The sequence below is a fragment of the Sphaerulina musiva genome, assembly GCF_000320565.1.
Source record: "Sphaerulina musiva SO2202 unplaced genomic scaffold SEPMUscaffold_7, whole genome shotgun sequence".
Lineage (NCBI taxonomy): Eukaryota > Fungi > Ascomycota > Dothideomycetes > Mycosphaerellales > Mycosphaerellaceae > Sphaerulina > Sphaerulina musiva.
This window is the reverse complement of record NW_016017389.1, coordinates 1,331,238-1,354,913: the sequence shown is the minus strand read 5'-3', so window position 1 is coordinate 1,354,913 and position 23,676 is coordinate 1,331,238. Positions and strand designations below refer to the sequence as shown.

General features: G+C 51.9%; 11 protein-coding genes across 11 annotated transcripts; 6 read left to right on the top strand and 5 right to left on the bottom strand.

Annotated features, from left to right (window-relative positions):
* The first annotated feature begins 101 nt into the window (after positions 1-101).
* SEPMUDRAFT_150363 (Paf1-domain-containing protein) lies at positions 102-1,912 on the top strand. The gene is made up of 2 exons (XM_016906119.1): positions 102-457; positions 520-1,912. The coding sequence occupies exons 1-2, from the start codon at positions 193-195 to the stop codon at positions 1,563-1,565; spliced, it is 1,311 nt and encodes a 436-aa protein (XP_016759542.1). The 5' UTR covers positions 102-192; the 3' UTR covers positions 1,566-1,912.
* Positions 1,913-2,099: 187 nt separating this feature from the next.
* SEPMUDRAFT_150362 (uncharacterized protein) lies at positions 2,100-4,984 on the top strand. The gene is made up of 3 exons (XM_016906118.1): positions 2,100-3,943; positions 3,991-4,565; positions 4,630-4,984. The coding sequence occupies exons 1-2, from the start codon at positions 2,531-2,533 to the stop codon at positions 4,363-4,365; spliced, it is 1,788 nt and encodes a 595-aa protein (XP_016759541.1). The 5' UTR covers positions 2,100-2,530; the 3' UTR covers positions 4,366-4,565; positions 4,630-4,984.
* A 362-nt stretch (positions 4,985-5,346) lies between these two features.
* Positions 5,347-7,011, bottom strand: SEPMUDRAFT_150359 (CAIB/BAIF family enzyme). The gene is made up of 5 exons (XM_016906117.1): positions 6,814-7,011; positions 6,727-6,758; positions 6,525-6,651; positions 5,669-6,467; positions 5,347-5,589 (listed from the first exon to the last, which is right to left on the bottom strand). The coding sequence occupies exons 1-5, from the start codon at positions 6,976-6,978 to the stop codon at positions 5,378-5,380; spliced, it is 1,335 nt and encodes a 444-aa protein (XP_016759540.1). The 5' UTR covers positions 6,979-7,011; the 3' UTR covers positions 5,347-5,377.
* A 207-nt stretch (positions 7,012-7,218) lies between these two features.
* SEPMUDRAFT_150358 (riboflavin synthase alpha chain) lies at positions 7,219-8,085 on the top strand. The gene is made up of 2 exons (XM_016906116.1): positions 7,219-7,303; positions 7,360-8,085. The coding sequence occupies exons 1-2, from the start codon at positions 7,273-7,275 to the stop codon at positions 8,019-8,021; spliced, it is 693 nt and encodes a 230-aa protein (XP_016759539.1). The 5' UTR covers positions 7,219-7,272; the 3' UTR covers positions 8,022-8,085.
* A 172-nt stretch (positions 8,086-8,257) lies between these two features.
* SEPMUDRAFT_118711 (uncharacterized protein) lies at positions 8,258-9,548 on the top strand (the record flags this gene model as incomplete). Its single annotated transcript, XM_016901451.1, has 2 exons — positions 8,258-8,626; positions 8,676-9,548. The coding sequence occupies 2 exons, from the start codon at positions 8,258-8,260 to the stop codon at positions 9,546-9,548; spliced, it is 1,242 nt and encodes a 413-aa protein (XP_016759538.1).
* A 641-nt stretch (positions 9,549-10,189) lies between these two features.
* Positions 10,190-13,190, top strand: SEPMUDRAFT_88974 (Got1 family protein). The gene is made up of 6 exons (XM_016910489.1): positions 10,190-10,287; positions 10,414-10,440; positions 10,574-10,799; positions 10,971-12,005; positions 12,059-12,838; positions 12,907-13,190. Exons 1-4 carry the CDS (start codon positions 10,257-10,259, stop codon positions 11,119-11,121), a joined length of 435 nt encoding a protein of 144 aa, XP_016759537.1. The 5' UTR covers positions 10,190-10,256; the 3' UTR covers positions 11,122-12,005; positions 12,059-12,838; positions 12,907-13,190.
* SEPMUDRAFT_126965 (phospho-2-dehydro-3-deoxyheptonate aldolase) lies at positions 10,190-13,191 on the bottom strand. The gene is made up of 6 exons (XM_016902113.1): positions 12,907-13,191; positions 12,059-12,838; positions 10,971-12,005; positions 10,574-10,799; positions 10,414-10,440; positions 10,190-10,287 (listed from the first exon to the last, which is right to left on the bottom strand). The coding sequence occupies exons 1-3, from the start codon at positions 12,941-12,943 to the stop codon at positions 11,713-11,715; spliced, it is 1,110 nt and encodes a 369-aa protein (XP_016759536.1). The 5' UTR covers positions 12,944-13,191; the 3' UTR covers positions 10,190-10,287; positions 10,414-10,440; positions 10,574-10,799; positions 10,971-11,712.
* An 892-nt stretch (positions 13,192-14,083) lies between these two features.
* Positions 14,084-17,015, top strand: SEPMUDRAFT_150357 (uncharacterized protein). The gene has a single exon (XM_016906115.1). It carries the CDS (start codon positions 14,194-14,196, stop codon positions 16,861-16,863), a length of 2,670 nt encoding a protein of 889 aa, XP_016759535.1. The 5' UTR covers positions 14,084-14,193; the 3' UTR covers positions 16,864-17,015.
* Positions 17,016-17,184: 169 nt separating this feature from the next.
* Positions 17,185-20,141, bottom strand: SEPMUDRAFT_150356 (uncharacterized protein). The gene is made up of 3 exons (XM_016906114.1): positions 18,764-20,141; positions 17,659-18,717; positions 17,185-17,564 (listed from the first exon to the last, which is right to left on the bottom strand). The coding sequence occupies exons 1-3, from the start codon at positions 19,278-19,280 to the stop codon at positions 17,509-17,511; spliced, it is 1,632 nt and encodes a 543-aa protein (XP_016759534.1). The 5' UTR covers positions 19,281-20,141; the 3' UTR covers positions 17,185-17,508.
* A 245-nt stretch (positions 20,142-20,386) lies between these two features.
* Positions 20,387-23,039, bottom strand: SEPMUDRAFT_150348 (uncharacterized protein). The gene is made up of 2 exons (XM_016906113.1): positions 21,234-23,039; positions 20,387-21,181 (listed from the first exon to the last, which is right to left on the bottom strand). The coding sequence occupies exons 1-2, from the start codon at positions 21,386-21,388 to the stop codon at positions 20,755-20,757; spliced, it is 582 nt and encodes a 193-aa protein (XP_016759532.1). The 5' UTR covers positions 21,389-23,039; the 3' UTR covers positions 20,387-20,754.
* On the bottom strand, positions 22,365-22,964 carry SEPMUDRAFT_142868 (MGMT family protein; the record flags this gene model as incomplete). Its single annotated transcript, XM_016903018.1, has 3 exons — positions 22,365-22,542; positions 22,607-22,726; positions 22,849-22,964. The coding sequence occupies 3 exons, from the start codon at positions 22,962-22,964 to the stop codon at positions 22,365-22,367; spliced, it is 414 nt and encodes a 137-aa protein (XP_016759533.1).
* Positions 23,040-23,676: the final 637 nt, after the last annotated feature.

The following is a 23,676-nucleotide window of genomic DNA, read 5'->3' as shown; positions in this document are numbered from 1 at the left end:
CCGGAGCTACTACTCGCATTCACTGTTGCTCCATTCGCACTCTTCACATGCACATCTGCAAGTGGTAACTTTGTAACACCTCTACCTCCAATCTCCACCTACAACAACACGCGCATTTCTCAATCGAGACCGATCATAACGCCCTCGATCTCCTCCTCCTCCTCCTCCTTCCCCTCGTCCCCCCATCACGCGATGTCGTCCGGTCGGCCCGGCGAGAAGGTCGTGCACCAAGACTACATCGCGCGCATACGATATAGCAATGCGCTTCCTCCTCCACCAAATCCGCCAAAACTGCTGGACATTCCAGGAACTGGGCTTTCAGGCGGGCAATACACGAGCGCTGGCTACTCGTCGCGACTCGCGCGAGATCAGCCACTGAACATCGAAGCAGATGCAGAATTGGGAATGCCCATAGATCTGATTGGTATACCCGGCATATTTGAGGGCAAGGAGGAAGGTGTGTACACTCTGGCGGCACAATGCCTGTGTACAATATCAGCCCCAACTGACACGGCGCAGCCATATCTTTCCGACCCAATGCGAAAGAGCTCCTGCATCCTGCAGACAGGGCGCTTCTGAGACCATTAGGGCAGCTGGGCAAAGCAGGGGCATCACAAGGCTCTGTGTCGTTTCTTCGGAGAACCGAGTACAGCTCATCGCAACAAGCACAACATTTCTCATCCTCGACATCGAAAGACCTGTTGCGAATGCGCAATGACAACAAGAGGCGGAAAGCTTCCATGAACAAGGATGACCCAATCAACATCATGCGACATATTGTGAAGGGCTTCGACATTGCATATCCCCAAGATGCATACAAAGGCGAGGACAACACAGAGAACCTGCGCGGAGCAGAGGTTACTGATGCTGAGCTCAAGGCGTGGTCGCGTCCCAAACACCCCACCAACCCAGACTTGAAACTGCTCGACTCCTACCCAATTCTGCCCGATGCAGATGCTATACCATCACTCGGCTTCTACATGGTCATGAAGTATGTTTCAAATCCATCAGACATCCGCGATACCTACGATCATCGGCTGGACACTGCGCTCATGAAACCTGTGTCCGATGAGCGAGCGAACGAGGAATTTGCAGAAAAGCTTCGCGAGTGGCAAGAGTCTGATATGTCAAAACCGGAACCCATCCAGGAGTATGACTACGACTACTACCTCCCCATCGATCGTCAAGCTGTGCGCGGCATCAAGAGGAAGCTGGATGTGGGAGCGGCTGACAAGGACGACGATGCGCTCTACACAGACGACAATGGTGACGGCGTGCCATGCTTCAAGTACAAGCGAATACGGACATACGAGACGTATAAACAGCATGGAGACAGCAGGAACATGTACAATGATGCGGTGGCTATAGCGTTGCACGATGCAGATGGCGAATCTGGGAGTGCACGACTGCAGAAAGGAGCATACTTTTATCCAGTTGTACAGACGACGGCCCTGCGGCCGAAACGCCAGACAGCGCAGAGCCAGTACGGCACAGAACCCAAAGTCGACGAGCTGAACGTAGTAATAGGCGATCCAAAGGTCGTGGCAGTCGCAGAAGAAGAATAATACCTATCCACGTAGGGGTAGGTCCTCGAGAGTCAAGAGTCCAGACAGGAGGCTTATGCCACGGTCCAGGGAGGTAGACAGATATTCGCAGTTTCGGACTGAGACAGTCAAGTTGTCAATAGTTAAGTATACCTAGGTCCTCGAGAGTTGAGACACGAGGCTTAGGCTACGGGCTAGTGAGGTGGACAGATGACAGCAGCTTCAAACCGAGACAGTCAAGTTGTTGATAGTCAGGTAGTCGTAGGAAGCCACACATGACAGTAGGTACATTGTCATCGTGACTGCCTAGGTAGCTCGAGTGACTTCGGTGCTCGACACTACGCGGCTCTACAGTTTCTACTATAAACCCAGTTACTCTTTAACTTACTATTCACTGGGCGATCCTATTGTGAATCCGGTGTTCTGCAGTGCTACTGTAATTATCGTGTGTTCCTCCCTCTATCCTTGTATACCTCCTCAAGGTAGATTATTTCCTAGTTGCAGAGGGCCATCGATGGGAAATGTTGCACCAAACACCGACACCGACACCGCTCCTGAATGAGCGGAGACTGGAAGCTTCTCTTGCAAGACGCGAACAAGCTTAGGTAATTGGAGTCTTCCTTGCCAGCCTGCGTGCCAGACTGCCCATCACCCGGTCCACTGAACTGCCTTGCACGTGCACATCAGTCGCGCGCAGCAGTGAACAGCACTCGGTGAGCAGCAGTCGGACACACTCGCCAGAGAAGCTTCTGGAGAGCCGGACAAATTTGCAGCTTGCGGAGGAGAAACAGGCCCCACGACACGAGACAACACGAGACAGGACGAGACCGGACGAGACAGCCCTCCACAGCAGCCAGAGCGGCAGCACCACTGGACTTGGACTGATTCGACCGACGCGCCCTCGCGCCTCCGCTTCGGCCTCCGCCTCGGGCTCGAGCTCCACGACCGACACCAACACCGACCGCAACTCCTTTGAAGCAAGCAAGATGCCTTGTTTCAAAGGCCTTGCGGTCTCCATACACACTCCAGATGGCCCTATCGCCGAGCACTCGGTTCAGAAGCAGACTCGGCAATCGCGCATCACCACCTACATCCCTGTTCCTCCAGCAAAAGTCCCGTCTGGCTCGACCTCAGGAAAGCCGGAGCAATCGACCTTTGCCATTAGTATCACTCTTCTCACGCCGGGCCTCAATGTGCCCTACTCGACGCCCAAGCCTACCATCGAGGATCCATACCCCAAGCCGCGGACAGTGGGAGGCTTGCCGGGTGCAACGGGTGAGAGGGGCAAATACCAGGGAACCGTCCCGCCATACGTCTCACGGACGCCGAATCCAAATGAAACGATAGCAGCGTACATTTATTTCGACGGACGTGGCAAGGAAGAAGTCGCAACACTGCTGAGGAAGGGCGAAGAGACCTGGGTGAACAGCCGTTGGGTCAGTGTGCCCAAGGAGGAGGGTGGAGGTCTTGCAGAACGTGAGTTCCTGTTTAGGGAAGTACCGTTAGAGAGGTGGCTCAACGGACTTGACCTGGAGGGTACCGACCAGGCCAAGAAAGAGCGCATAGAGCGACGGCAGAGGAGACTGGAGAAGAAGAGGAGGAAGAGAGAGGAGGAGAAGGTGAGCGATGATGATGATGATGATGTTGAACGACTGACTACTACTATTCGTCGCAACGGTGTCTTGAGGTATGGAGGTGAGGACGGGCCAGTCGAGGATCTCCAGGACGACGATGGGCTCTTCACATCAGACTCGGATTCGGAAGACGATCCCCCAGAGCCTGAAGCAGCTGGCCAGATCAAAGTTGCTCTTTTTCGTGTTCTCGCCAGTGGTGAGATCAAGCGTGGAGAGTACTCTCCTCAATTTGGTGCCCACGACGACGACCACATGGATGGCAATGGCGAGGGGGGCGCAAGCGAAGACGTGGACCACACCACGAGCTTCGCAAAGCCAAAGGCACTGGATCCTAAGACTATCAGCACGCAGACAGTGACCGGCTTGGATCCTCCAGAGTCTCCTTATGCAGTGTTCACTTTCTTCTACCGGGGCGAGAGACAGCTTAGAAAGATGGGAATCATCTCGACCCCAGGTGCACAGAAAATGCCGCAGTCGAGTGGTCGTAGAAAGTCCTCGACTACGGATTTCTCCAAGCTGGGTCCGCTGAAGTCGCATGGAACAAAGGGCTTCTCAGGTTACCGAGACACCGCAACGGTCAAGCGGAAGGGCAAGGACAAGGACATGGACGCTATGGACAGTGATGCTGACGATGAAGATGAAGAACGACTGCCAGATGGCGATGACGAAGCGGACGACAAGCAGCCCGATGGGGGGAGTGCACACCTGTCACCCGAGGACGCGAGGCGCACCAACGAAGTGGCCGAAGGTGTGCAGAAGATCAAGGTAAGCATGAAAGCACATCAATCCGCGCACATACTGACACGCTGCAGCTCAAACGTCAACACTCTGCGGAACCGCTGAGCGAGGCCAGTACGACACGCAAATCACCGCACATCAAGGGCGAAGAGTCAACAGATGCAGGTACGCCGAAGTCAATTAACTCGGTCACAGCCAACGCTGGTACGCCCCCGAACGGTTTGGCTCCTCCAGCGAACGATGCGGAAGCTGTCGCTAGTCCATTCAAGCGCCAGCGAGCCAGTCTGCCTGGCCTAAACAACAGCCTGTTCACCAGCGAAGCAGGCTTCTCGCCCGCGATGTCCCTAGCAGCGCCCGTGGATGCCAAACAACCAAGAGCGTTCTCCACGCCAGAATTGAAATGCGACGCTGCTGCTAAGCAGGACGATGTCATCGATGAGGATTTGTGATTGTGGCATGCCTTCAAACTTCACTCGACGCGATTACTGGTTTGAAAGAAAGGCCGAGACTCTGACGAAGAAGCGGAAGAGGAAAATATGTATGAGCCACTCGAGATCTCCCACACTCGATCGATCGACGAAGCTACAGCACCACACCTCTGCGGTTTCCACCATCGGATCATGGCCCGATGCGGAACCCGCGAGTCAAGGTAAGCACTCAGATCCTTGGGCTGAATGCCAAAGCTCACGCACTTAGCTGACCGTCTCGAGCAGCGCGGGCGGAACGACGTGCTCTGCGTTACGCTGTCCTTATAGTAGTTCAAAGGGCTCATGCGAGGGCTTCAGTCTGTCATGCTGAATCGCATGACCTTGCGCACGCTGCAGTGCTATTTTTCCGTCGTTGTATAGCACGCTCGTTGAATGTTAATGATGCTCGAGCTGGATGAGGAATAGACGAACATCAGCGCTTCATAAGAGATGTTGGGAAGCTAGCTGCTCATATACATCACTTGCTATCTTTGCATGCTGCAAGTCATGGTCCAGGATTCGCAGCTGAAGTAGTGCTAGCGTATCATATCTTTCCTCTGCATGCAGAGGAGTGCACTTCTGCGAAATGCGAATGATCGGGATCTGAAGCCTTTTTTTTTGTCACTCGTGGTGATATGAATCTTTGCTGGAAGTGAGCGGCAGAGCTGACGTGGACCTGCAATCAGTCTTTTCCTCGGGCAGCACCTCGTGAAATGAAGTGGCAGACCACGCGCGTGAGGTGCCTATCAAGTATAATGTTTGCGGCGCGACGCTCTAAAGGCGACCTCTGGTCAGTCGTTATGCGCATGTACATGTAGGTACCTGAATACTGAAGTGAACAGAGAAAGTTTGGGCGGCCCAGGGCCTGTGCCCACAGAAGCATCTCATGTGCTGGCACGAGCGAGAACAGACATGAATAGTACGATGATCAAACCGAGCTACAGCCACGGAGCTTTCGATTACATCCTACAGGATCTTGCATGCACGGCTCTACCTATGATATCACGCCATCACTCTTCAGAGTCTTGATCTCGTCTGACTTCATTCCCAGAAGTTCCGTCAAGACTTCTGTCGTGTGCTGTCCTAAAGTCGGAGGCGGTTCTCGTATGCTTGGCTGTGTATCACTGAATTTCACAGGCGGACTGACGAGCTTGATCGGTCCACAGGTGGGATGCTCGACTTCGGTTATCATGTTTCGCTCGAGTGCTGTTGAAGAAACAGTTTGTTAGTATGATATTTTTCTTTTGAGAAGAAGAAGAAGAAGTGAGAATTGTCATCAACTCACTATGTTCCAGCTCCAGTGTCTTTTTCACATCGTTGATGGGCGCATATGGCATTCCACTTCCTTCGAATATCGCCAACCACTCATCCGTTGTCTTGGTCGTAGTCACCGCTTCAATTTTGGCCTCCAACTCATCCCTCACCTTTACCCGATCGGCATTCGTTTTATATCTCGCATCCGTCGCCCACGCATGGTGTCCGATTTTCTCACACAGGATGCCGAATAATCGATCATTCCCGCCTCCGATCAAAATGTCGCCATCTTTTGTCTTGAACCCTTTATATGGCACGATGCTCGGATGTGCAGTGCCCCAACGTCCCGAATCCGGTTTGCCAGAAATCAGACAGCTGGAAGCGATGTTGGCGAGGGTGGCAATTTGACAATCCGCGAGCGCAACATCGATATGTTGTCCTCTACCCGTTTTGGCTCGAGCGAGTAATGCTGCCATGACGCTGTTGCTCGTGTATAAGCCCGTGGTCAAATCTGTGACTGCCACGCCGACCTTGGCGGGTGGTCCGTCTCGGTGGCCTGTGATGTGCATCAGACCGAATTCAGCTTCGACCATGACATCGTAGCCCGCTCGTTTCTTGTTGGGACCTGTGTGGCCATATCCGGTGATACTGGCGTATATGATGCTCGGATTGACTGCGGAGACACTGGCGTAGTCCATGTTGTATTTTTTCAAAGCATCGGGCAAATAGTTCTCGACGAGAACATCGCATTCTTTGGCTAGTTTATGAAGAATCTCGACGCCGGCAGGGGATTGAAAGGACAGGCCTATAGATTTCTTGTTACGATTGGCCTAGGTAGGAGTCAGAGTGAGTCAACTGTATCCATCATTCGAGGAGTCCCATCATACGGCCAAGAAGTAGGCACTCTCGCCAGCACCTTGCTTGCCACTCTGCTCGGTATACGTTGCATATGGCGGTCCCCATGCTCGCGTATCATCTCCTCTTGTAGGGTGTTCGATCTTGATCACTTCAGCCCTATCTTCATATAAGCAGAACTCCTCCGATTACAGCCAGACCTGGAGACGGTCGTACTGGGCCTAAGATGCATACCCGAGGTCACCCAAAATTTGTGTGCAGTATGGCTGTTCTTCGTAAGCATTTATGAGCATGGTGGTCTCATGAGCACACAGCACCTACACCAGCGAGCACTCTGGTCATATCGAGCACTCGGATACCAGCCAATGGCAGTTTGCTCGGATCTGAGGCCGGCGTTGCTAGCCATCTTCGCTGTGATGGTGCTCGGCCCGTCGTTTGCAAAGATGATGATCGGCTCAAGAGGCGGAGAGACTTGTGGAAAGACATTTTTTTTATATATCAACTTGAGGCCAGCTCTCCAGTGATGATGGTCTGCAGTTACGTACTTTTTCTTTCTCATCCATCTACATCTTCATCCGTGGTACCTCCTAGACCTCGGAAGTAATAGTAAGCTGCGATCCCTCCCCCCAGCCAAGGCATATCACCTCCGAGATCGGCATCAAGACGGAGCTCCTTAATGATGTATTGGCGGAAACGTGCATGACGCTTACACCAAAAAAGTACTCTGCTCTGCAATCACCAAAACTCCCAAACCCAAGACAGCGAAGCACAGCGGAAACAATGTTCACAGGCATCGTCGAGACTGTTGGCAGTACGTCTTGTGCTTCTTACTCTCTCATGTGCGACGCTGCGCTGACATTTGGCCAGCCGTCTCCAAGCTCGTGGAGCTCGATGAGTCTTCCAGTGGAGGTGGGGGAACTTCCCTGACCATTAGCGACTGCGCCGAGATATTGGTCGATTGCCATTTGGGCGACAGCATCAGCGTCAATGGAACCTGCTTGACTGTTACGGAGTTCAGCAAGAATGAATTCAAGGTAGGCTGTGCGCCAGAGACTCTGCGAAGGACGAACCTGGGCAAGTTGAAGGAGGGCAGTGGGGTCAATTTGGAGCGCGCTGTGAGTGCGAGTACGAGGATGGGAGGACACTTTGTGCAAGGGCATGTGGACACTGTTGCTGTGATTGCGGAGAAGAGGCCGGATGGCAATGCCATCACCTTTCGCCTGCAGCCTCGCGACAAGAGCGTGCTACGATATATCGTCGAGAAGGGCTATGTGACGCTTGATGGCGCTTCACTTACCGTCACGGCTGTCAACGATGAAGAGGGGTGGTGGGAGATCATGATGATTGCCTACACGCAAGAGAAGGTGGTTATGGCTGCGAAGGAAAAGGGCGAGGATGTGAATGTGGAGGTCGACATGGTCGGCAAATATGTCGAAAAGAGTGTAGCTGCATACTTTGAAGGCAGCGGTGCCACTGGAGGTGCAATGCTCGAAAAAATGGTCCAGAATATTGTCAAGGGCACACAATGAAGCTGTGTTGTGAAGAATTTCGATCCGTTTGGAACTTACTAGTGAATGGACAGATGAAGTGAATATACACCATTCACATCAGGTGACGTGAAGGTTCGCGAACAGCCAAGTTCCATTGTTGTTTTTGTTGCTGCACATATAAATTCACGTTGCGACTACCACCTTCAACTGCATTTGCATACTTTGCCCTTCACCCCGATTGACAACACAGAGTAACTACCACAAATCTTCGCCCCATGGCTGACACCACAAAAGTTATTGTCCCGCCAGAGGACGACGTGGATCTTTATGCGGATAACGCAATAGCATTGCGCAATTTCTTCGACAAGCAGAACGAACACTGCATATGCGATTCTGGCGACATTGTGCTGGTCGTCAATGATGGCTTCCACCCGATTCAGAAGCTTCGAGTGTCTTCCCATGTGCTCGCAATGAGCTCCAGGGTCTTCGAGGTCCTCTTCTCGGGACGATTCGCTGAAAGTCTGGCGGCGAAGGATCGTTCTTCCAGTGAGCCACACGAAGTTGAAATACAAGATGCGCCGGTACCGATGAGGCAGCTATGTCGACTACTGCATCATCAAGAAATTTTTGCGACAGGAGACAAGGTCAAGCACATGCAATCGTGATAGTCGAACGCAGCTAATCTGTTTTTAGTCCGCGAAAGCCCTGCTTGATCTGGCTATCGTGATTGACAAGTACGATTGCTGTTTGACACTCCACTTGCAAGCTGACGCGCTGCTCCAACACGCTACAGACTCCCATTTTGACGAGGCCATAAGTCACGCCCAAGAGTCCTACGGGCTCCAACGTCTCGTCACAGCAGCATACATGCTGGATCGGCCCTTACACTTCCGTCGTCTCTCGAGCCAGTTGGTGCTGCAGACCACAATGATACAGGCGAAAAGTTTCGAGGCCAGATGCCTGGATATACTGCCAGAGAGCTTTGTGGGCTCGCTTTTTAATCAACAGAATGTGGCGCAACAGGAACTGTCCAGGCAGGTCGCGAGACTAGTCATGGAGTTCAAGGAGGCTGCAAGAGCAGCATCGCGTGAGTCACTCGTCGTGGATTTTCTGGACAATCTTGGAAGAGCGTCTGGCCTGTGGCTCCCGGATACAAAGCGTCCGCTCTCTTCGCAACTCGATGGTCTGAGGGAGACCGAGCTTCCAGTGGTCCCTCTCCCAGATGGTGCTGAGATGTCGAACCCCAACAGAAGTGGAAATGAATATCCGAGCTTAATGGCTGCCGGAGGCTGGCTCACTTTTGACCATAAGCAGCTCAGGGGACCAACCGAGAAATCACTCAGGGAACGTGCAGCATCCGTCCGTGAAATATGTGTCGGAGTTTGTTTGGACTGCATCAAGCATCGCGAGTGCCGCAAGAGCCATCGTCACTTGTGGAAGTACTCAGAGTCTGATTCATGTTTTCCCTATGGATCTCATCCCGATGCAGAGAGCACCTGCATTGGAGGAAGGCCGGATTTCGTTCACTCTATCGAATATCCGGGCTACTGGGAGAAGTGTTGGTAGAATTCCGCATGTGAGGGCATCGAAGTCACAAGCCTGAGAGAGGAGCAGCGTCGTAGATGCTATACAAAAGGCTATCAGATATGGAGAGGAAAATGGAGACTGAGGGGCTCACAGCGTACTGGATACTGGCCATGCATGCTAGGCATGTGCGTCGCAGAAAGGGCCATCGAGCTTAGACAAAGTAAGGGCTACCACACGTACCTGTAGATACTTTACGCTACCAGAGCAGTAGCAAGAGGTCTTACTTGAGGTACTAAAGTGCCCATGTATTTGCTCCTACAGTCTGCTATCGAAGAAGTAGAAGCAGTAGAGTTTTGCAAAACAAACACGAGACAACAACAATCCATGTCGCCATAGTACACGTTTCGCTCGACAACGAGCTTGAATGCCGACATCACACACCTCAGAAGTATGTAGGTACAACGTCTTTGTGGTTCACCCCTCTTCTCGCAAACGAAATGGCACAAAGTGAAGTGAAGTCACACTAGTATACCTCATTAGCCCAGGTAGGCAAGGCAAGCACCCTCTTCTCGGCGAAATCTCGGCACTAGAACGACACGTCTTCAATTAGGATAGGTAGCCACGAAAAAGGAGCGGTCCCTCTCGCGTTGTCTTTACTCTTTTTTGCGATCAACAACACTACATACATGAGGTATACAACAAACTGACTTCTCGAACACCGACATCACGCAACGACAACCCGCCAACATGCCTACTTACTGGCTCTCCGATAGCCAAAGTTCGTCTAAACCATCCGTCCATCCTTCCTACACCACCAAACACCACCACGACTTCTACTTCTACTTCTACCTACCCATACTTCTACTGCCACAGCATGTATAATATACTAACCCTCTCCCTCCAGAAATCGGCGTAGCATTCTGCACAGGCGGTAGGTACGCTCCCCCTCCTCCAAAAAAAACCCCACAAATCCCCCCAAATCAAACCCTTTCACCCAAAGCCTCCTCCCATTCCCTCCTCACTCTCCCAACCCCATCTCTAATCTCCTCTCTCTTCAAAAAAAGGCGGCTTCTTCCTCCTCTTCGGCCTCATCCTCCTCTTTGACCGCGCCCTACTCGCAATGGGAGACATTCTCTTCCTAATCGGCATCACACTCCTCCTCGGCCCGGCTCGGACGTTTACTTTTTTCGCTCGCAGACAGAAATGGAAAGGCACATTGGGGTTTTGGTCGGGGATACTGCTCATTTTGATGAGGTGGCCGTTTGTGGGGTTTGTGGTGCAGTGTTATGGGTGAGTTTTGTTAATTTTTTTTATGGAGGGGGTGGGAGGGGAGGGATGGGATGGGATGGGATGAATGGATAGTGTGAAAGGGAAAAGGGGAAAATAGAAGAGGGGGAAGAGAAAAGGATGATATGGATTATGGAGAGTAAGAGTGCTGATTCTTGCGGGTGAAACTTCTAGGATGTTTATACTGTTTGGAGAGTTTTTCAAGACCATGGCGGGTTTTGCGTATAATGTTCCTGTCGTGGGACCTTATATTGCAAAGGCGTTGAATGTGGCTGGGGATAAAGCGGGAGCTGATGATAGGAGGCATAAGGATTTGCCGGTGTGAGAGACAGCAACAACAGTCTATTATGAGTTGGAAGAAGGACAAAGCTTGGGACAAGACGGAGCTGGAAGCGGCGCCCTTTTTACATCCCAGCTCAGGCACGAGCACAATGGATGGCATGAGGTCAAAGGACGAAGTGGATGAGCTATGAGAAGCATGAGGTACGGTCACCGCGCACGACGCTGGCCGGTCTGGACGACTAGGGCAAGAGATGTTGGCCAGTGATTGGGAAAACGCAGAAAGAGGGAGAAGGTGAAAATCGTAGGTGTGGTCATTACGCCCAGGACACCCAATGCATGCCACGCGTCGAGAAGATGGTATCATAATAATAATAATGCCTTTGTGGTTGAACCACATGGAAATAATTTTTTCGCATCGCGCAGCAGCCGCCGAGCTCATTTATTGCCAGGAATCTCTTTCTGCCTTTCTGTTGCCCCAACACATGCCCGTGTGCATGAGCGCGTTGGTCGGCTCTCCCCAGTTTCTCAAGAGGACGCTAACCACGACTTTGGCGGAGATGGTGTAAATGGTCGGTCCTGGGTGAAATACCGCAAGGTCTTCATGGGCAACGGTGATCCCTTCCTAGAGATGCTCCTAGTGCACACCATTGACGCCATTGGCCTTGCTCTTGACTACTTGACGTCTCGTCCGAACGCCATCTGCGAGCTGTTCGAGCACGGCGACCGTGTCATCCCAGTGAATGCAGGCGTCTGTGATTGAGACACCCGGCTTGAGTGACGACAGACCTGCAGTGCCCGCATTCTGCTTGCCCTCGTTGATGTGTGATTCGATCATGACAGCGACGATGCCCGTCTCGCCCTCGCGAAGCTGGTCACCGATAGTCTGCGCGACCTTGGGCTGGTTCTTGTGATCTTTGAGAGAATTGCCTAGTGTGGGGGTTAGCAGACGCTTGGAAAAGCGCAAATGCCGACAGACTCACCATGCGAGCAGTCAATCATCATGACTTCTGGCAGTCCCTTCTTCCTCAATGCCTCTCTGGTGGCCTTGACGCTCTCACGATCGAAATTTGTGCCCTTGGTACCACCTCTCAGAATCACGAAGCAGTCTGGGTTGCCAGCAGTCTTGGTGATGGCTGCCAGGCCCTGCTTGGTCACACCCAGGAAGTGATGCTTTGCGGCCGCAGCGCCAATAGCGTCCACGGCAACAGTCAAGCTCCCATCTGTGCCGTTCTTGAAACCCATAGGGAAGGACAAACCAGAAGCCAGTTCTCGGTGCAGCTGAGATTCAGTCGTCCTGGCTCCAATTGCACCCAAGGAGATGAGATCTGCTAGGAACTGAGGAGAAATGGTATCCAGCATCTCGGAAGCGATGGGCATGCCTTGCCCAGTCAAATCGCAGAACAACTTTCTACTGATGCGAAGTCCCTTGTTGATCTGGTAGCTCTCGTCAATATCGGGGTCGTTGATCAGACCCTTCCAGCCCACGGTGGTGCGTGGCTTCTCGAGGTATGCTCGCATAATAATGCAGAGATCGTCCTTTAGCTTGTCGGCCAGTTTCACCAATCTTGCGCAGTACTCTACTGCCGTTGCTGGGTCGTGGAGAGAACATGGACCGACCATGACGAGGAGTCGATCATCGCGCTGGTGGATAATCTCGACGGCTTCTTGGCGACCGCGACGGACTGTGTCGAGAGAGAGGGGAGGGGCGGGAACTTCAGCTTCGAGAAGTTGTGGTGGAATGAGAGGGTCGTAGCCCAAGACTGTCGGGAAAAGCGTTAGCGATGCCATTGACAGATGCAGCTCCCGATGTTTGACAGGCGTGACATACCGCGAGCATCGTCCGTTCGCGCTTCTGCCGCTGCCATTGTGCGTGCGTGTGTGTGGGTGGGGCTGGGTGAAAGAGTGAAGTGAGGATGTTTGTGACAAGGAAATAATTCAGCTGCGCGAAAAGGTGACAAAGAGGGGACTGGCGGGGTGTGGTAGGTCAGGTAAGGTAAGGTAGGTAGGTAATTCGAAAGTGTGCTTTCCAATGGCAGAGAGACAGTAATATCGCAGCAATTGACAAGGACGTGATTGGAAGAAGGTGGCAGATGGCAGGAAGAGGGCGCGAAGAAATAGTATGTACGGGAACAAATATTTGTCTGTTGCTGATTGCTGGTTGCTTGCTGGTTCTGCCGGATGACTCTTCGTAAGCGTTGCGGACCCCCAGCCTGGCGTCGCAAAGCGCGAACCAAATTTCTACCTAAGAAAATCCGCGATAAGATTGTCTTAACCGCGTCAACTCACGGAGCTGCCCTCGCTCTGCGGCCTCTTTTCTGTCGGAGCTCGGAAAATGACGTCCGTACCATCACTGGTACCCATAATGTCTCCGATACCACTCCACTCTATGATATCCTCTCCCTCCTACTACTGAACTTTGAAACTCGCCGAGCTGCGAAAGAGAGGCGAGAACAATACCAGCGACAGATGAAGTAAAAACTAGGCACAAATGGTGAAAACGGGGCGGAGCGGAGCGGAGCGGAGAGAGGCTAGTTCTCCCTGGGCTCAATTTTGGACACAAAGAAGCAGCCTTGACCTGTCTAAAACCTGATATCACAGCATGGGCAGCGCCCATGGCCTGGTAGGTGGTAGTGTAGTAGACATTAGATGGCTAGAAATGAAAAAAGATAAAAAAAAAATAATGCCTCGCTCGGTCAGGATCGAACCTCGAGACCATAGGGCTGAATAAGGCCTTGGCAGACCCCGCGTGCGGCACGTGCATGCCATTCCAGCAAATTGAGGTTTCCAACCACACCACTTGACCACACACTCAACACTCACCACAACGCCAACGCGCCTGGTTGAGTCACGCAACTTTCTCTGTTTCTCCTGCCACACTCACTGAGGCTTTCTCGTCACCACTCAGTGCCTCACCACTCACCACACCCATTACCGGATCAGGCATTTTCACCAGGAGAGCGCTCGGAGGAACCACGATCCCGCAAGAAGACGGCTTTTGCAAGGCGTGTGCATACACACACACACATACTAAAATATTCCAACTGGCCCGCCTGCAGCCGTGGTTATTGGCCGTCCGATCTGGTGCAGCTCATGCTATTCTTGCTGATTCATCACCATGCCGGGGCCTGTGCCACGAGTCCGGCATGGCCGCATAGGAGGACTCAAGGCATTGCCGCCCAGGAAGCGTGCTCCAGCAAAGCAAGCTCCAGCCACCAAGACATGTCCGAACAAGGAATGCGGCAGTACTAGATTCAGCGAAGACGACGGCAAAGTCGTCTGTCTCGATTGTTATACCGAAATCGCCGAGAACAACATCGTTGCGGAAATTACCTTTGAAGAAAATGCTGGTGGCCGAGCGACTGTCCAAGGTGGCACCGTCAATGACAACTCTCGCCACGCCAAAACTCTGGGATCAGGTGCATATCGCAAAGTGGGAGGCGGCGAACGCAACTCCTTGGCTGATGTACAGAATGCCGGACGAAAGGCCCTCGAACAGCTATGTCCCAAACTCGGCATCCTTCCCCAGGTCCAGGTGCAAGCGGAACAGATATGGGTGCTCGCGGCCAATATCAACTTCTCCGCTGGTCGGAGAACGGACGAAGTTGTTGCTGCCTGCCTCTATGCAGCTTGTCGACGCCGGAAGGATAATAAGGTTCTCCTTATGGATATCGCCGAGCTTCTACAAATCAACGTGTTCAGACTCGGGGAAGTCTATAAAGACATGTGTCGAGAATTGTACCTGGCCGACGAGAACGTGGGCACGCAACATATGGTCGAATTGGAGCCGCTCATCTATAAGTACTGCGACAAGCTACAATTTGCAGAGAAGACGAAAGATGTCGCAGCGGATGCACTCAAGATCATTCGGAGAATGAACCGCGACTGGATAGTGTCTGGTCGTCACCCAGCAGGCCTTTGTGGGGCTTGTATCATTTTAGCTGCTCGCATGAACAATTTCCAACGCACGGTGCGCGAAGTCGTGTTCGTCTCCAAAGTGGCAGATGTCACAATCGCCAAACGCGTTGAAGAGTTCAGGCGCACCAAGGCTTCTGGCTTGTCAGTGGATAACTTTCGAAAATATGCCAACAAAATCGTGCACCAGCACGACCCTCCTTCTTTCCACAATGGTGACTACAATGCTCAGAAGTTTGCCCGAGCCAAGGCTCGCCGAAAGGCACACATGGAAATGCTGGAGTTGCGTGCTTCACAGATGCGATCGCCCTCTGCGGCGGATATCGTTATCCCAGATGATATGAGTGAAACCTCATCGAGGCTCTCTTCCATTGAGCCGGGCACGCCAGGGCCGACGGAGCCGGTGCCGGGGGTTCAGCACGTGCCAGATGTGGCCCCTATGGCAGTTCCTGCGTCGCAAGGGACGGATAATGCACAGCAGAGTGACGCTGCAGTCAACGACAGCCCACAAGAAACCTCGCCGCCTGCCCAAGAAGGTGATGCTTCGCTCGTAACAACTGCACAGCATAGTGCCAAGCGGAAACGGAACGCAAATGTAGTAAGCTCGTCAGCAACACCCGAACCCGAGACTGCTGGTGAAGCTGGCTCTCCAAAGCGTCCACGTCTTGAGGGCTCTGATCCACCTGAATCGCAAACCCAACAATCCCGTCGCGTCGATGCGGATGGTTTTGCCATCCCTGAAATACCAGTACGAAGGACAGGCAGGGAGGTGCCCCCCGAGGAAACGGCTGCTCCAGTAAAGCGTGGGCGTGGTCGACCAAAGAAGGACCCGCTCCAGGCACCGGAAATCGAGATCTCGCAAGAGGAATTGGCAGAAGAAGATTATCTCGAAACCCAGATCGAGGAGGCTCTCCAGGCTCGCGAAGTTCAAGAAGTGCAAAGTGAAGTAGAGAAACTCAAGGAGGCAGAGCGCATAGAGGCAGAGCGAATGCGAGCAGCGGCGATGGCCGAAGCTCAAGAGAAGTTTGACACGGAGAAGGGAAGACAAGAGCGGCTTGCTCGTGGCGTGGATTACTTTGGCCAAGCCCCGGATTGGACCCCTGGTGTGATACTCACCGCTGCCGAGCTCGAGGCGGAATTCGAGAACGATCCCGAGGTCAATAATTGCATACTTTCCGCAACGGAGATGAAGATCAAGGAGCAGATCTGGGTAGCGCATAATGAAGATTGGCTGCGCAAACAAGCCGAGAAGGAACTCCTCGCAAAAGTGGAAGGAGCCAATGGAAGCAAAAAGAGAAAAGATGGTAAAGGGCATAAAGGCCGCGGCAAAAAACGCGGCACACTGGGAGACGGTTCGGTTCTAACTGAAAGCTCGACCCCGATCGAGACGCCTGCCGACGGCGTCAAAGCCATGCTGGAGAAGCGTGCACCCATGAAATCTCAACATGTAGACTTCTCTGCCCTGCAGCGTATCTACGGACGAGAAACTCCTTCGCGCGCCAGCTCTGCCACACCAGGCGACAGCAGCGGCGCCCAAAGCCCCGTCACCCGAGCAGCATCTGCTGCGCCCACGGAAACTCATGATGATGATGATGATGAAGAGGCGGCGGCGGCGGCGGCGGCGGCGGTGGCAGCAGCTTCACCAACGGATGAAATTGTCGCGCACGAGAACCCTGCACGATACGTTCAACCCGCGACTTGGCTAAACATGGACGAGGAAGGCCCCACCGCAGACGTCGGAGGAGAAGAAGAAGATGATGAGTTCGAGGAGGACGACGAACAGACCTTGTTGAACTTGGCTGCGCAAGGAGATGATGAGTTTGGTGCGATTTATGACGAAGCTTATGATGGCTCTGGCGACGAGTATGATTGAAAAGTTTCGCCTTTCTTTCTTGCCTGAATCCTTGAAGTCGAGTATTCAAAATAGGTAGGCTATGCAAAGTAGGGTAGACGGGGCAATTGTAAGGTATCTTACCTACCTACCTACCTACTAAGTCTCGTTCGTCGAAGGATTCAAAATCATGTGGACGGATAAGCACGCGTGTTCAAAATACATGTAGTAGGCGAGTAATTGAATGACGACCAGTTGCAGCATTTCAAACTTCTTTCCTTTTCTTTCTCTTTCGCTTCTTCAGTTCTGTTGAAAAGAGTATCTGAGTAGAGAGAGAGACTCGCATCTTCGTCACTTCATGTCCTGGATTTCATTCATTCATTCATTCATTCATAAGGTATCCATATCCATATCCATATCCATATCATAGGTAGCACATCATTACCTTATTTTGATTTTGAGGGGGGAGGAGCTTTTGTGTGTAAGGTACGTTATCATCATCATCATCATCAACATCAACATCAACATCAACTTTTCGCGCTGCAGCTTGCTACAAGCAACAACACTTCTTCTTCTTCTGCGTCTCATAAGCAAAGCAAAACTCGGGTATACCAAAACAAACACCACCACCGCTAGGTAATATAGGGGGGTATATTCTTCCGTCGGGGAAAAAAAACCAAAAACATTTCAGCGGCCATATCTGCGACACAAACCAGCCCATTCTTGCATGAATTTTCTGGCATCTGTCCAAAAAAAAGAACAAGTCAGCATGGAAACGAAGGAAGGAATGAATCCCTCTCTCTCTATCTCATCAGGGGAGAAGTAGATGAAACGCACCTCGATCCGAAGCAAAAGGTAAAATCGCATTCCCTCTCCTATCCACAGGGGGTTCATATCCATCAATAAAAATCGAAGTTTTCAGCTTCGCAAGCACCACGTTTCCATTTCCTTGATACTCGGGCCAATCCGGATCATAAGCATATCGGGTCACGAAAGCGGTCCAGATGGGGACAGTTTTCTTCTGGCCTCGGAGCGGAGAAGCTTCCAAGCGGACGACTTTGGAAGCACTGTCTCGGACCAGGCGAAGGAGGTGGCGCATGTCGTGGTGTCGGATTTCACCTGTAAAGATTAACGTTTCGCCATGGTCGCATTTTTCGAGCGCGTAGTTTTCGATTAAGATGCCATGTGCGATGCCGCCTCGGTCTTGGTGTTTCATGGCGATGAATGTGTTGTAGAATAGCACCATTCTTTCGTGGAGGATGAAGTTGAGACGTGCCCAGACGATGTGTCTTTCGGTGCCATAGAGGACGCGGCAGAGGATTAGTACGGAGCCTTCTCGGAGGATCTTGAGCTTGGCTAAACATTCGGAGTGGTAAAGTGGCTGGCCATACGCATCGTGGGCGATGATTAGTATGATGGCTCGGTAATCTTCGGGACGGTAGTACAGTTGCACACATAGACGGTTCTCGTCAAAGGGCATCTGCACGGCACGTTGAAAGCCGGTAGTGGCTATAGCCTCTAGCGCATCTAAGGCCAGCTCGCCAGAACATGTGGAGTCTTCGATTGATTGACATTCAAGTCTGTATCGCGTAGTGGAATAGCTACCATCGAATACATCCTCAGCCCAATGGAGTGGCAGACCTGGTTGGGTCGAGAAATATGGATCGCTCGAGTAAGACGTGTGGCTTGACATTGTCTGTGAGGAGTCCGAGGTGAAGGTGCTATAGAGTGGTGACACAAAAGGCGATTGTGGCCGAGCTGCAAATGGAGGATCCGGTGCATAAGTATTGGGTGGTCGTTCCCAACGGAGATCTTCTGACGGTATAGTCGAATTGCTTGGTGGTTTCGGACGAGGACCCCGGCTCGATCGTCTTCTGGGTCTGGGAGTACTCGATCCTGTACACATGTCAGCTCAATACTGACGTTACAGCGCAGATCGTACCTGATAATCCCGCCAGCCTGGAATCGATGGTCTGATTTCTGGATCTTTGCTGTGCCGCAAGCACACGATTGACATCCCTGCGAATTCTGCCAAGGTCTGAAACTTCATGTCCCCCCAGGATATCGTTCTGCGCGTCAAGAAAGTCTCGATAGTATTCCAGACGCTCATGTAGTCCTGATCCCTCTTGATGTACGAAATAATTTTCCAGATCTTTCCACGCAGTTTCCTCTAACCCTTGCCGGGATCTCGAGAACATGTCGAACATGTCTTGAGTAGTAAAACTGAGGCTTCTGCGTACAATAGCCAAGTCGTCGTGGATTTGATAAAAAAAAGGTCCGTAGGTCCAACTATGTTCGGCATTATGGATTTCTCGCAATGCTGCGCTGACGGCGAACAACTCCGAGAGGATAGCGGTGATCTTGGTGGCGTGTCGAGGCAAGGCATCGCGTAAACATCGTAATTTTTCAAGAGCATCATCACAGTCGAGCGCAGACTCGAGCAGCGTCCGTTCAGCCATGTCATTCGCTGGTCCTGGTCGGTGCCTTGGATGGATGCCTCCACCTCGGTGGTGACTAAGGTAGACTCAATTGGCCACAGGTTGTCCCTCAGCGATCCCCACTCGTTATGCCTGAGGCACTGGAATATAATTTGCCCAAACAGTTGCCAGTGTATGTGGACAAAGTGCGGGAGGATGATGCGAAGGGGCACTCAGAGCGGCGAAAAATGGATATCTCGATCTTGGCTACTGAATGTGAGCCGCGCCCGTGCCGCATGTGCGAGCTGGCTGGTGAGAGGATGACGAGTGGGGCTGCATTCTTCACCGGTCAACGCTGCCATCTTTTCTAGTTCCTGGTGGTGAATGAGCAATCTTTCCATGCATGTAAATGACAAAAACGACGTCAATGATAGATAGACCTGTTGTGAAAGAGACTTTCTAACACCAAGGGCGCAGGAGAACAATGAGAACCCATGGTTTAGAACTACCGTGACAAACCTGGAGTGTTCCAACCGCATGGCAAACCGGCAGCTGGCATGGCGGCAAACACCCGCTCCCAGAGAACTGGATGGCAGGTTGACCTTGACAGAGTCCAGGCTATAGTAGAGGACACCGCACCGTCTCGATGGCCGGGCAGAGCGAAAATAATGGAAGAAGCCATTATTAGATTATGACGCTCTGACAAGCATATGGAGATGCCAATGATTCGACATGGTCCATGTATAGCAGCAAGAACAACAAATCAAGAATAAGATAGTGTAGAATGACAGAGCGAATACATATAGTTGGAAGAAAACATGAAGTGATGGCAAGAAAAAGAAGAAACGAGGGAAGGGACGAAGTTGATAAACTAGACTCCAGATAGACTCAAGACCAATATATCCATGGATACGAGGAGCCTGTACTCCGCCACCCCCAGTTCGACCACACGCGTAAGGGGCAGGCATCAAGTCTCATGGGCGCTTGCGCCCGCCATAGCGGATCCAACAATATGTGCAAAGTAAATCAGTGACAAGCAGACGAATTCCGACTAATGCAGGTCAGTCTGGAAATGGATAGCAACATGCCTAGGTACAACCTAGCTCAGGTTGGACATAAGCCGGACATAGGCGAGGGGGAATGTGATATGTGATTACGCTGCTGGTCCACTGACCAAGAGCGCGTACGTTCGTGCATTCATCGCTAAAGCTAAGCAGCTTCACGCCGCACTAATAGGGTATCTTCGCAGTTCATGTCCTCGAAGAACGCCATGGCCAGAGGGTAGGCTCTGGCTGTCCTTCTCATGACCATGCCGATAAGTATGATGATAAAACAAGTAAGCTCCGCTCCTAATGCTATTGACGGGTTCGCGCCGTCAAGGATGTTTGAGGAAAGTGTCGATCCTGAGAGAGAGAGGGTGTGTGTGCCTAATGGTCGTTGCCATGAACTCCCGTATACAGTCCCCATGCCGTTCATCGTACATGCAAATGCGTCCGTCTATCCGGAGTTGCGGACCTTAAACGAATTCATACTCCTCCTCATCGGCGTTGCGAAGGATGACAAGACCACCGAGGTCGGACTTCTTGCCCTTCTTGCGCTTGTCTGGGCTCATGACCATGGCTTCACCCTCTGCATCCAGCATCTCATACTCGCTCTTGACCAACTTGACAGTCTCACGCTCCTCAAACTTCTCGACTGCCTTGGCGAGCGCCACGTTGAGGATCTGGCTACCCTTGCTAGGCGAGCGGGCAGCATCGAACGAGTAGGTGACACCGGCATCGACAGGTGGGGAAGGCGTCTCGTCGTATTCGTCGGAGTTGCTGGCAGATGAGTCGTCCGTAATGGCTGCACCCTCGAGCATGTCATGCTTGCGAGCCACCTTGGCGCCGTGAGCAAGTGAGGCCACCGCGCCCTTGTTCTCACGTCGCTTGAAGCTGAACTCGCTATCTGCTCATTAGCCGAGGTTGGTCATGCCGGCAGAGATAGAGGACTCACGTCTCAGAAGGACGATAAGGTCTTGGCTTCTCAACAGCACGACCCGGGCCTCCAGTGGAGCCTAGAGCCCACTTATGCTTGTGAGATGCATCGCGCTTGTAGTCTTGAGCAGTAGCGCGGAGGTCAGCGTTGGAGAGGGTCTGCTCAGAGGACATGATGGCGAGTCTCTGCGTTTTGCAGATGCAATAAGGCTGTGACGATTCGAGTGTGCGTGGTAAGCCTTGATATCGCTGGGGCTTCTGGGGGAAACTGAATGGACACCGTGGTGATATCGCTGATGGGGAGGCTAGAATTGAGAGGGGGTTGTAGGTGATTGTTGGTACGGAGAAAGAAGAGCAGCAGCTGGTGACAGGCCTCTCGTCAATAGAGACAAACAAAGAAGTGACAGCTTGGTCAAAGACAGCAGGAGCGCTGATTGCGAACGTGCAGGTGACTCGTGGAGCTGAGCTGAGTCACGAGGCGCGATGAGTCGAGGCGACGGGAAGCTCGAATCTGTCTTGTTTGTGGTTGCCGGTGTCAGTTCTTGGAGGAGTTGACGGTTGTTTCGTTTGGGAAGCGGTCGTGAAGGTGCACTTTCAATACGTGAATAGAGCAGTGTTGTACAGTCAGAGTAAGCAGGCCTATAACAACAACAAAGCAGGACAGGTGCCTTTATCCAGGTCAGTCATAGGAGGTATGGCTATTCCGGATGTGGGGAAAGCAGCGATAAGCAGCAAGCCGCGACGCGCGGGCAATCTACGACCACGCTGTCCGTTTCGTCATGACCGTGGAGGTTCAGGAACGTGGCTTGCTCACTGGCATACGGAGACTGCCTCGGGGCAAATTCAGCCAGCCAGCCAGCAAGCATGCCAGGCCTGTGTCCCGTGAGAATGATGAAGTTGCCGCCGACGCGCAGAACCAGCTGTAGGCTGTGTGGGTGTGGCGATGACGTCCGTGCCTCGTACCAAATCGGGACGAGAGCGGAAGGGACCGCCATGATGTTCCACATGACAGTATCGTGAACACGTGAAGGCTTGATTCGACGGAGCGCCGCGTCTGCTGACCTCCGATACAAGCGCCCTCGCTCCCCTCGTAGAGATCAGACAGCCAGGACCAGCGCATTCGAGGGCGTTCAAGAACGATGATCGCGGTTCATGCGTTCATGCTCTCTTGTTGTTGTTGTTGCTCGTCATCGGCGTCGCTGGGTAGGATTTCTGGGAACCAGCCATAGCTAGAAAAGTCGACAGTTCGTTCGCCTAGAGATCCACGGCCGACTTCCACACCTTCTGCCAGTAAGGCGGTTTCCTGATCAGCCGCCCCATTTGTCCCTCTTGATGAGCTCTGTCAGCTGCACACTTCTGTAGAGGGAACCCGCCATGACGAGCAAGACTTGCCGTTGGCTGATGCTTCCTTTTGAATTGATCACCCTCTGCCAAGGGACCGTATCGCAGTTGTAGCGAGCGTCCGGCTGGTCTGTAGCGGAGGGCAGGTATTTCAGGCACATGCCGACCTGGCTGGAACAGAGTCAGGAAGCCAGTCCGGCATCGAGGGCGCGTACCTCATACCGTGGTCGTTCGCTGTTCGTGTCGATTGAGCTCCTGTCGCATAGATCGTGTGCTGTCCTACGAGAACTCACGGGTACCCCAATAATGTCGCAATATGGCCATAAGAGGTCACAGACCCAGGCGGAATCTGCTGCACGGCTCTGTAGACCATGGTATACCACGAGGCAGCCTCTTCGGATCGAGGCATTGCGAGAATGAGATGGTTTACATGATTCCAATGTGTTACAGAGAGCAAAAGAACCTTTTTGAATAGAAAATCGACATTGTGCGCTCGCTTATATAGTATTAAGTTTGGGGCTAGCGTGGTACCTCCTGCGTCACTCGTCACTTTCCGACGAACGTACATACGAGTTACCTACACGTTCTCGGCGTGCGGCGCTGACTCGCACTCGTTCTGAGGTTCTACGCACTCCTGACTAAGCATTCAAAACGCATCCCAAGACGGAACGAGTGCATAGTTTAAATTACGAGTGCAGGTTATGTTTTTTCTTCTTCCTTTGTATCTACTTCTATCGAGCTATCTAAAAACTATTATTTACTCTATACTTACCGACTCTGTATTATAGTTCTCTACTATTTACTATCTCGACAATAGTAAATACTAGATACTATTACTATACCGTTACAATACCGTTATAATACCGGATCGTTACTATACTGTTACTATACTGTTACTATACTGTTACTATACTATTACTATACTATTATAGACTTTTTGTACCCTAGTACTAGTTCTAGTATATATATTTATATATTTGTTTACTTATATTCTAGGAGTTTGTACTAGACGATCTAAATATATATCTCTATATACTCTTTATATTAACTAGAAAGTACTCTTATATACTACTACTATCTTAGACTTATATATATATTATTACTAAGATCTAGTAATTAAT